Raw genomic sequence first — 10,757 nt, forward strand, 5'->3', positions numbered from 1 at the left:
TCTTGAAAAGGAATTTAAATTCCGGCGCCAATCGATAAACACATCTATCGGTAATCGGCTGATCCGGCCTTAATAGCGGGTGATTCGTGCACTGAGCCAATCAGCTGATTGAAGCGTCCAGAAATGAAGCTCCAGAAAATCGTAACGACGCAAAATGAAGCTCCAGAAAATCGTAACGACGCAAAATGAAGCTCCAGAAAATCGTAACGAGAATTTTACGTGAAACTAAAATAATAATTGTTAATAACAGGTTAATAACTAATTTTAATTTAACTAAGCTATTAAACTATTAAAAAAACTATACAATAAATTTTGTTTTGATGAATTATGTTTTTTTGTATACATATTTTAATTTCGAAGGTTAAAAAAATGTTAATTTAATATTTAAAATATTTCCCTCTCTGTTATGCAAGGATTTTTTAACAGAATTGGTTGTGCTGTTATGCGCAGTCAGCTGATGACAGTTTTCTGTCAACGTTGAAGAAGAAGAACTCAATTTAGTTTTGATTGTTTTAAATAATAAACAACGTTTTGTCGGATTGCATCAGACTATAAGGACCACGAATTAAGTAGCACGCCACCATGCCCAAGGAGCAGTTTCGCGCTTCTGCGCTGAACAAGAAAATGTAAGTATTTAACGATTTTGAAGAAACCCAATCTAATAGTTTCCGTAAAAGTTCCCATGTGCAGTTCGGGATCAGCGCAGCGGATGAGATTCAGCAGGAGTCACTCGTCCGGATCATATCCAAGAACCTGTACCAGGCGCAGCGCCAGCCGGTGCCTTTCGGGGTGCTGGACCGGCGCATGGGTATCGGCACCAAGGACGCCATGTGCGAGACCTGTGGTCAGGGCTTGAACGAGTGCATCGGTCACTTCGGCTACCTGGACCTCGCGCTGCCAGTGTTTCACATCGGCCACTTTCGATCCACCATCAACATCCTGCAGATGATCTGCAAGACCTGCGCCCAGGTGATGCTCAAGACCGAGGACAGAGCTGTTTTCGAGAAGAAGCTGCACAACCCCAACTTCTCTTACCTGGGCAAGAAGGCCCTGCACGTCCAAATGCTGGCCAAGGCGAAGAAGGTCACCAAATGCCCGCACTGCGGCTCGCCCAACGGCGGCGTCAAGAAGGGACCCGGTCTCCTCAAGATCCTGCACGATCCCTACAAGGGGCGCAAGGTGGACTCCGCCTTCACCAACAACATGAACGAAATGCTCCGCTCCACGGAGGCCAACAGAGACCTCAATGCGACGCTCAGCAGCTACAGCACCGCCGAGGAACTGACCCCCCTGATGGTGCTGGACCTGTTCGAGCAAATCCCGCAGAGCGACGTTGCCTTGCTCGGAATGTGTTCGCGGGGAGCACATCCCAAGAACCTGATTGTGACCAGGGTGTTTGTGCCGCCGGCCTGCATTCGACCCTCGGTGCTGTCCGAGGTGAAGGCCGGCACCACGGAGGACGACCTGACCATGAAACAGAGCGAAATCCTACTCATCAACGATGTCATCCAGCGGCACATGGCCACTGGCGGGAAGATCGAGCTCATCCACGAGGACTGGGACTTCTTGCAGCTGCACGTAGCGCTCTACTTCCACAGCGAAATCAGTGGCATTCCCATCAACATGGCCCCCAAGAAGACGACCCGCGGAATCGTGCAGCGGCTGAAGGGAAAGCAGGGTCGCTTCCGCTGCAACCTTTCAGGGAAGCGAGTGGACTTCAGCGGACGCACTGTCATCTCGCCGGACCCCAACCTAATGATCAACCAGGTGGGCGTGCCGGTGCGCGTGGCCAAGATCCTCACCTACCCGGAGCGCGTCAACCAAGCCAACATGCGCCACATGAGGCAGCTGGTCCGCAACGGACCCAGTACTCATCCAGGCGCCAACTACGTCCAGCAGCGGGGCTCCAGCTTCAAGAAGTACCTGGCGTACGGCAATCGCGAGAAGGTGGCCCAGGAGCTGAGGTGCGGCGACATTGTGGAGCGGCACCTGCGCGACGACGACATCGTCCTGTTCAACCGCCAGCCCTCGCTGCACAAGATGTCCATCATGTGCCACCGCGCCAAGGTGCAGCCCCAGAGGACCTTTCGGTTCAACGAGTGCGCCTGCACGCCCTACAACGCGGATTTCGACGGCGACGAAATGAACCTGCACTTGCCGCAAACGGAGGAGGCCAGAGCCGAGGCTCTCATCCTCATGGGCAATCAGTCGAATCTGGTGACGCCCAAGAACGGGGAGATTCTGATCGCCGCCACCCAGGACTTCATCACCGGCGGCTACTTGCTGACCCAGAAGGAGGTCTTCCTCACCAAAGAAGAAGCTATGCAGCTGGCTGCGTGCTTCCTGGCCAACGAGGACTCCACCATGCACATCGAAATGCCGCCGCCAGCCCTGCTCAAGCCGCGCCGCCTGTGGACGGGCAAGCAGATGTTCAGCCTGCTGATGCGACCCAACCACGACTCCCAGGTCCGACTCAACATGGTCAACAAGGGACGCAACTACACCAAGAACATGGACCTGTGCGTCAACGACTCCTGGATCCACATTCGCAACTCGGAGCTGATGTGCGGCGTCATGGACAAGGCCACCATGGGGTCCGGCACCAAGCAGTGCATCTTCTACCTGATGCTGCGCGACTTTGGGGAGGCCTTTGCCACCAAGGCGATGTGGCGGCTGGCCAGGATCGCCTCGTACTTCATCCAGAACCGGGGCTTCTCGTTCGGCATCAGCGATGTGACGCCCAGCAAGCGGCTCCTGGAGCACAAGGAGTACCTGCTGCAGCGCGGCTACGCCAAGTGTAACGAGTACATTGAGAAGCTCAAGGCCGGCACCTTGCAGTGCCAGCCGGGATGCACCCCGGAGGAGACCCTTGAGTCGGTGATGCTGCGGGAGTTGTCCGGCATTCGCGAACAGGCGGCCAAGACCTGCTTCGCCGAGCTCCATCCCACCAACAGCGCCCTCATCATGGCCCTCAGCGGGTCGAAGGGATCGAACATTAACATCTCCCAGATGATTGCCTGCGTGGGTCAGCAGGCCATTAGTGGCAAGCGAGTGCCGAACGGATTCGAGAACCGGGCGCTGCCCCATTTCGACAGGCACTCCGCCATTCCGGCGGCCAGAGGCTTCGTCCAGAACAGCTTCTACTCGGGCCTGACGCCCACGGAGTTCTTTTTCCACACCATGGCCGGTCGCGAGGGCCTGGTGGACACGGCGGTGAAGACGGCTGAGACCGGATACCTGCAGCGACGACTGGTCAAGTGCCTGGAAGACCTGGTCGTGCACTACGACGGCACCGTGCGCAACGCCGTCAACGAAATGGTGGACACCATCTACGGTGGCGACGGCCTGGACCCCGTCTCAATGGAGACCCGGAACAAGCCCGTCGACTTGGTCCATCAGTACGATAACTTGCGTGCCCAAATCCACCCTGGACAACAGCCACCCCTCCGTGGCTCCGAAATCCCTGAAGCGGCCGAATCCCTCTTCAAAACTCCCGAGTTCGCGGAGTCTCGCGAGGATTTCAAAGAGGACGTGAGGAAACACCTCAAAACGGTGTCGAAGAGAATCAGCCTCTTGCAGGAGAAGTACGACCCGTACGGGAACCTGTGTAACCAAATCGAGTGCCTCACCACCGAGCAGCTGCTGGAGTTCCTGAGGCGCATCAACGACCGCTACAACCGGGCGGTGACCGAACCGGGCACGGCAGTGGGAGCCATAGCCGCCCAGAGCATCGGCGAGCCCGGCACCCAGATGACCCTGAAGACCTTCCATTTCGCCGGTGTCGCCTCCATGAACATTACCCAGGGAGTGCCGCGCATTGTGGAGATCATCAACGCCACCAAAACCATATCCACCCCGATCATTACGGCCGAGTTGCAGGACAACCTGAGCATGGAGTTCGCCCGGCAGGTGAAGGCGCGCATCGAGAAGACCACGCTGGGGGAGCTCTCGTCGTACGTGGAGGTGGTGTGCGGCCCCCACTGCTGCTACCTGGCCATTGGCATCGACATGTCGCGAATCAAGCTTCTGGGCCTGCACATCAACTTGGACACCATCGTGGCCAGTATCCTGAAGTCCCGGATGCGCCTCAAGCCGGCGCAAGTAGAGGTAGCCCGCGACTCCCGGATCGTCGTGCGCGTGGAAGCTACGAAAAACGCCACCATCAACTCGGAGCTGGCCCGCTTGGCCCTCAGTCTGCAGAGTGTCGTGGTGGCGGGGCTGCCGAACATCAACCGGGCGGTCATTGCCGTGGACGACGCCCGCCAGCCGGCCACCTACAAACTGTGCATCGAGGGCTACGGCCTGCGGGACGTCATCGCCACGTACGGCGTGGTCGGAGTCCACACGCGCAGCAACAACATATGCGAGATCTACCAGACCCTCGGCATAGAGGCCGCCCGCACCATCATCATGAGCGAAATCACGGAGGTCATGGAGGGCCACGGAATGAGTGTCGACTGGCGGCACATTATGCTTCTGGCCAGCCAGATGACGGCCCGCGGCGAGGTGCTCGGCATCACGCGCCATGGCCTGGCCAAGATGCGCGAGAGCGTCTTCAACCTGGCCTCCTTCGAAAAGACTGCCGACCACCTCTTCGACGCGGCCTACTACGGCCAGACGGACGCCATCAACGGCGTCTCGGAGCGCATTATCCTGGGAATGCCGGCGGGCATTGGCACGGGCATCTTCAAGCTTCTCCATTGTCACGAGAACAAGCAGGTTCCTCCGATCGAGGAAACCATTTCTAATTTCCTGGGACTAGTTCCATGCGCTTAAAATTCATCCTTTAATCACGTGTGAGGTCAACTTTTAAAAAGTGAATAAAATCCACTAAAAATAATCTAGAACATCTTAAACTAGTTTTTATTAAATTCTTTTTTAGTTTTTCCCCAATTCATTCAAATTTTAAGAGAATCGATACACAAATCGATTAAGGTATTCCGCTCAAGGATCGGTTGGTAATTGGCAAAGATATAGCCATCGCTGGGGGCCATATTGGGCCTCCCATGCAGGGGGAAGGGGATCCACCACATAATTTAAAAAAAAATCAAAAATATTCAAAAATCGGGGATAAGTATTGTTTCGAAATAAATTTGATACAGTTTGGAAGATATTGGGGTCCTGATTTCGAAATTGTTCGATGGTGCCAGATCTGCGGAGAAATATGCTTATTTCGAAATGGTATGGCGTTGCCATATCAGTTGATACATTTCTGAAATATTCGCAATGGAATGTTCCAAACACACAATTTCATTTCGAAAATCACATTTACCCATGAAATTTATTAATTATATACATATATAAGATTAGAATGGAATGATCAGCCGCTCACCAATGGACACAAAATGTCACTTGCCTCAGGAAAATCCTGAAAAAGCAGAAACCTTACAACAGTTTTTAAAATCTTAATTTTAATATTATTTTTGGACAATTGTGGGATAAAAAAATCGACCAGTATAAAGACGATCGGATTTATGTAACTTTATTTGGTGGCGACATTTCCAAGGTGAATTTGGTGAACGGGATGCGGGCCGGTAACGAAAAGGATAAGAACGAGAGCAACTTTCAGATGATTTCGGTATGCAGTGGCGGTGGCGGTGACTGTCAGTCTCGGGGGTTTCAGGTTTTAATCTCGATGCAGGCGTCCGAACTGGGCGGCACCACCTCGCCGCTGTCCGCGGCGGCGGCGGGCTTGAGCAGGGCCAGCGTGGTGGCACCGTCCAGGACCTCATCCTTGCGTACGTGTAGCATATCGATCTCGGTAAGTGCGACATTGGGTTCCTAGGTAAGAAATATGACTTGAGAACGAGCTACAGAAGCGATAGCGAAAGCTAAATGGGTATGGGGATGGGTTCACCTTCTCCATGGCCGCGTCCGAAACCTGCAGATGATACTTGTCCCGGCAGTATCGCGACAGCAAAGCGATGCCCACTTCCCGGTTCTTGGCGTACTTGGACTCCCAGGCATCCAGCAGGCGGTTGTAGTAGCGGGCGTTCTCGATGTAGCGCAGGTATATGTGGGTCCCCGCCGTGGGGAAGATTCTCTCCAGCGGCTGGCAACGCGCCAGCTCGTCTTCCGCGACAATAAGGCAACGCACGTCATCCGGCAGCAGGTTGTCGAGAATGGTGTCCACATACTCCTCCCGGAACTCGATGCTGCGGTTGGTGTATTGGTTATGCTTGCGCACCTCCTCCGCCGTCAGGCAGGTGGTGAAGATGCGCTTGTCGTGACACAGAGGTCCGTTGAGATTCAGCTCCTCCAGAATCTCCGCCTGCTGGCGTTCGTTCAGCTTCGGGGGCACCTGGTAGAGCGCCGTGTTCAGCACAGACTGGATGAGGGGCCCCTTGACATGAAGATCCAGTGGAAGCTCCGAGTGGAGGGAAGGAGAGATGTTTATCTCCAGGAGCCACGGAACGAGGTTCTCATCCAGCAACACATCAAAGCCGAATAGCTCGAAGCAATTGTATCGAAAATTGACATTTTGACGGTACATGCGATTTAGACCCGACTCTCCGCTCACGATCCCCTTGATGACCAGGTTGCGCAGCGTGGCCCAGAGGCGCTTGGTGTTGACGCCGCGATTCTCTAGACACGACCACAGCGACTGCAGTGTCCACTTGTGTCCCTGGCAGGCATTGAAGTCCTCGTTCTTGGCGTAGTTCTGCGAGAACTTGTTGATGCTGTAGTTGGTCAGGTGCATGCAGCGCTCGTCGAGATTGCTCAGCTCCGAGCTGTACTTCACGGACGCGAATCTGGCCAAGCCGTCCTTGTACATGTAGATGCGGAGCGGGTTGATCGAGGTCAGCACCACATAAAGCCGCATATCGAACTTGTTGTCGTTGATCAGCAGCGGGCGTTCGATATATCTGGATGGTGCAAGACAGTGGGTTAGGAATGGCTAGCAAGGAGCCTGCTACTCACTTCTGCACGACTAGAGGACGGTCTTTGGGGAACTGGCTCCACTTGTTGACAATCCGTATTCCGGTTCCTCGGGCACTCGCCGGCGGCTTCACAATCCACTTCGTCAGCTTGGAGGCGTTCTTGGGCCAAACCTGACGCAGGTTTTCCAGGTCGTCTGGCATAATGTAGGATCTGAAAATATATGATTTGGTGAGATGTAGTTTCTATTATGTGTAACTACAGCACGCACTTTTGCATGAAACCAAACTCCTTCTTTCCGAATTTCTTCATGTTGCTGTAGATGCTGCGCCACATGGTGTCCTTGCGTCCGATTCGGAACGATCCGGGTATATGGTTGTACTTCTGGTGGGATCGAATGGTCCGGAAGCCGGGACTCTTCATGTGCTTCTCCCACACGGCCATCCAGTCGGTGGTGTCTGTCGAAAATGAAAGAAAGTATGTTAATAAAGAAACTCTCCAGGCTCCCGAAACAACCCACTCTTGATTATGCGGAAGCCGGAATTGAGGACCACCCGCTTCACAATCTTGGGCATCACAGGACTCAGCTTCCACTTCAGGACGCGGTGCAGGGCCGCCGGCATCGGAGGACCCTTGTCGGCGTGCGAGGTGAAGTTGAGGTAGGGCGGGACGTTCGGGAATAGGCTGGGAGAGAGAATGGCCTCGGGACGGAAGTAGACCGACGCTTCCGAGTCTGTGGTGGCCACCGATTCCTTCGAATCTCTTTTCTCCGGCTGGAGGCGGGTGTGTCGGCTCTGGCGCGTCTCCGAGTTGTCCTCCTCCAAGAAGAATGGTGTGCCCACGTACTCCTCCTCGGAGTCAGAGTCATCGTAGTTGTTGACGTCGTCGATGGCTGCAAGGATTGGGAATGCATATGAGTGATTTCTGGCTATGAACTACACTTGTACTTGTCCGTCTACAAGACCCACCTGCACACGGATCGTCCTCGTGCCGGCGGTCGTGGTCGTGACCGCCCTTGTTCAAAGAAACACCCACGTAGGGGGAGCAGTGATCGCCGGCGGTAACCCGGTGGCTGGTGAAGTGGTGCTGGCCGTTGTGCGGGGAGTGGGCGTAGAGGGAAGCGTAGAGACTCGTCTCCAAGGCGGTGGCCGCCGACTTGGTCAGTCCGTTCTGGGTGAGCAGCCGGCTCTTCTCCTCCTGCTGCTGGGCACTGAGCATGCTGCTGCCGTGGAACGTGTTCACGACGATCTTGCTCGCCGGCGAGGGCTTGAGGGTCTGGGTGCTCGAGCAGGACAGGCTGGAGGGCGCGCCCTTGGCCTGGATGGTCGGGCTCAGGCTGGAGCGCTTGTGCCCGTTGCCGGATCCGTTTCCGTTTCCGATGCCGTTGCCCACTCCGTGCTTGGAGAAGGCCTCGTCCCTCGCGCGCTTCAATAGCATCTGTGTGGTTAGTGGAGAGCGCGGCAAGCAGGACATAGAAGAGGCGGCATGCAGGATGGGGGAGAACAGAGAGTTATGGAGTTAGTTTCTGCGAGGATGTGGTTACAAGTCATGGTGGACACTTTTAGGTCTCAAGTGGAGTGGGTTCTACCTCGAAAAGCATGAATCTTTTTAGTAAATAAGCAAGTAGACGAAATAAACAAAAAAACGATAAACATTAAAGGACATCCTTATAGGATATACCTCTCACACCAGGACACACAAACGAGAATCAATCCATACAGAGACATGGAAAGCACAACTCACCTGAACCTTCTTGTAGGGCTCGGACTGGAGCACGCTGTTGGCCACAACGGGGGCCACGGTGGCGCTCACCGCTGTGGTGACCTTCGGAGGCGAGTTCAGAGGGGGCGAGCCCCGGATGACGACGCGCTGCGGCGGCTGGACAGACTTCGATATGCCGTTGGCAAGCGACTTCTCCGGCGAGTGGCGCTTGCGCGACGAGGGCGGGCTCTTCAACTTGGGTGGTGAGGAGCGGGCGGAGGCAGCGGCAGCGGCTGAGGCGGCAGCAGCGGCGGAGGCCACCGCTGAGACGGATCCCCCGCCGGCCGCCGATCCTCCGCCAGCGGCACTGCGGTGCTGGGGAGTAGTGGGCCCCACCCGGCCTTGGTAGCGGTTCGGCGGCGAGAGGTGCGGGTTGAAGTGGTTCGGGTGCGAGGCGGTGGGTACGTGGTTGTGGTGGGCCAGCTTCTTGCACATGACCATCTTGTCCTTGTAGAGCTCCACCTCCTCCAGCCAGGACTCGTGGAAGTCAAGGATCTCGATGCCCTTGCCGCTGCGGCTCTGGTGGCTGTGGTGGTGGTGCCGCCCCCCGGACCCGCCGTGGTTCTCCTTCGCGGCGGTCCCTGATCGGGCCGACGACATCCTCTTCTCGGTCATCTGAGCCATAATATGAGTTCACAGGTAATTTTGATAACTGTAATGAGGTGAGTGAGTTTTTTTTTGCATTAATTTTTCTCGTTTGGTTTTGAAGGGAAGCAGGCAACTTTTGAGAAACGGAATACTTGGCATTTGATTCGAGTGCTTCGTGAAGTGGACGAAGTACTGCTCAGTTCAGTTCAGTTCCCACTGAACTTGGGACTATTTTCGTGGATGCCTCCGCCCCGAGTTGCTCCGAGTGCGCTGACCATTCAGACAGCGAGTCGGTGTGGAATTGGAAGTGGATCAAAAGTGGGTTTCTGAATGGGTTCAAGGTGCCGTCTGGCGGGTGGTGCTGGTAGTGGTAGTGGTTGCGAGTGGTGCAGCTGCCGTATAGATGCTATTACTTCACAGAGGCGAGTGCGGGGCGTGTCAATGGCTGGCTATTTTCGAAACCTGATGGCACGGCACCAAGATCATGCGACACAATGCCCAGCGAGACACAATGCGGGGCACACTTCGCTCATCGATTGCCAATCGATCAATAACAGTGAGCAGCAAGTGCGTGCCAAGAAAAGAGGAGCAGTCGAGACCGAAAATAAACAAGCCGCGCCAAGACTTTCGCCTTCAATATTTTTGCCCTGCTGCTTCTTAGAGAATTCAAACTTTACACCGAGAATTCAAAAATGTCAAATGGCGCCAACTTCCAGTGGGGAGGAGGGTCCCAGGTCCCAGTCCCACCCAGCCGGCTTTTTGCGGGCCTGTGTGCGTGTGCGGGGGCAGTGTCGGTGTGGAGATGGGAACACTCACCTTAATATTTTACATGCGCACAAAGAATTTTGTTGTATACAAAAACAAACCGAGAATTTCTAGACAGGTATCGACTCGAGGACTAGATCCAAAACAGCTTGTCTTCACTCGAGATTTTGTTTGGTTTTGATTTCCATTCAAACGGCAACAACAACAACAGCAATTCCGAAGCAACAACCGACGGGGATGCCAGCTCGTTTTCCAACAATCGGTCTTCCTATCGAAATCGACCACTTTGATATCGATATCCAGTGCTGCCCATTCAGGCTCAGAGGGGCAGTTGGCGCGCAAATTTGAAAACAATTATTTGCAATTCCTTGTGCGGTTAGCACAACGGAGTTATGTTAATTGTATTCGTTTGGCTACGGGCTTAGGCAAACCAATTTTTCTAAAAACAATGTTAATACTTTATCAAAAAGGTATGAAATTAAATTTGGACTTCAGACGCCTAGGTCCATTTTTAAACGATTTGAATTGGAAAAGTATCTCTTAGGTATCTTGTTTCGCTTAATTTCAGAATATATTTAGTCGTTGCTTGAGAAACAATCAAATTCATAAAATCTTTAGGAGGTCTACCAAATCCCTCTGATGACTTGAAGACCAATCAAATTAATAGAGGACTATTAGGGTAATTAAGAGGTTTACAATGAAGAGGAGCCTTAGTGGTCATCAAACACACAGTGTGACGTAAATCAGGCACCTGGCAGAAGGTC

General features: G+C 53.9%; 2 protein-coding genes across 3 annotated transcripts; one reads left to right on the forward strand and one right to left on the reverse strand.

Moving 5' to 3' along the window:
• The first annotated feature begins 452 nt into the window (after positions 1-452).
• On the forward strand, positions 453-4,849 carry LOC6497685 (DNA-directed RNA polymerase III subunit RPC1). The gene is made up of 2 exons (XM_001961539.4): positions 453-626; positions 678-4,849. Exons 1-2 carry the CDS (start codon positions 583-585, stop codon positions 4,774-4,776), a joined length of 4,143 nt encoding a protein of 1,380 aa, XP_001961575.2. The 5' UTR covers positions 453-582; the 3' UTR covers positions 4,777-4,849.
• Positions 4,850-5,461: 612 nt separating this feature from the next.
• Positions 5,462-10,518, reverse strand: LOC6497854 (tubulin polyglutamylase TTLL4). 2 transcript variants are annotated; one of them, XM_001961538.4, is made up of 8 exons: positions 10,045-10,518; positions 8,623-9,292; positions 7,848-8,316; positions 7,400-7,771; positions 7,151-7,337; positions 6,922-7,092; positions 5,858-6,866; positions 5,462-5,781 (listed from the first exon to the last, which is right to left on the reverse strand). In XM_001961538.4, the coding sequence occupies exons 2-8, from the start codon at positions 9,262-9,264 to the stop codon at positions 5,620-5,622; spliced, it is 3,012 nt and encodes a 1,003-aa protein (XP_001961574.1). In that variant the 5' UTR covers positions 9,265-9,292; positions 10,045-10,518; the 3' UTR covers positions 5,462-5,619. The 2 variants fall into 2 exon arrangements, with proteins under 2 accessions (XP_001961574.1, XP_014761851.1); XM_014906365.3 differs by having other exon boundaries at positions 7,827-8,316.
• Positions 10,519-10,757: the final 239 nt, after the last annotated feature.

The sequence above is a fragment of the Drosophila ananassae genome, chromosome 3R, assembly GCF_017639315.1.
Source record: "Drosophila ananassae strain 14024-0371.13 chromosome 3R, ASM1763931v2, whole genome shotgun sequence".
NCBI classification, from domain to species: Eukaryota; Metazoa; Arthropoda; class Insecta; order Diptera; family Drosophilidae; genus Drosophila; species Drosophila ananassae.

Bases quoted from the DNA above. Each gene is read 5' to 3' on its own strand.
- LOC6497685 (XM_001961539.4), top strand. From the start codon at position 583: ATGCCCAAGGAGCAGTTTCGCGCTTCTGCGCTGAACAAGAAAAT. The intron at 627-677 runs GTAAGTATTTAA...TTTCCGTAAAAG, and splicing joins TCTGCGCTGAACAAGAAAAT to TTCCCATGTGCAGTTCGGGA.
- LOC6497854 (XM_014906365.3), bottom strand. From the start codon at position 9,264: ATGGCTCAGATGACCGAGAAGAGGATGTCGTCGGCCCGATCAGGGACC. The intron at 8,317-8,622 runs GTGAGTTGTGCT...CTAACCACACAG, and splicing joins AGCCCTACAAGAAGGTTCAG to ATGCTATTGAAGCGCGCGAG. The intron at 7,093-7,150 runs GTGCGTGCTGTA...ATATATTTTCAG, and splicing joins GAGTTTGGTTTCATGCAAAA to ATCCTACATTATGCCAGACG.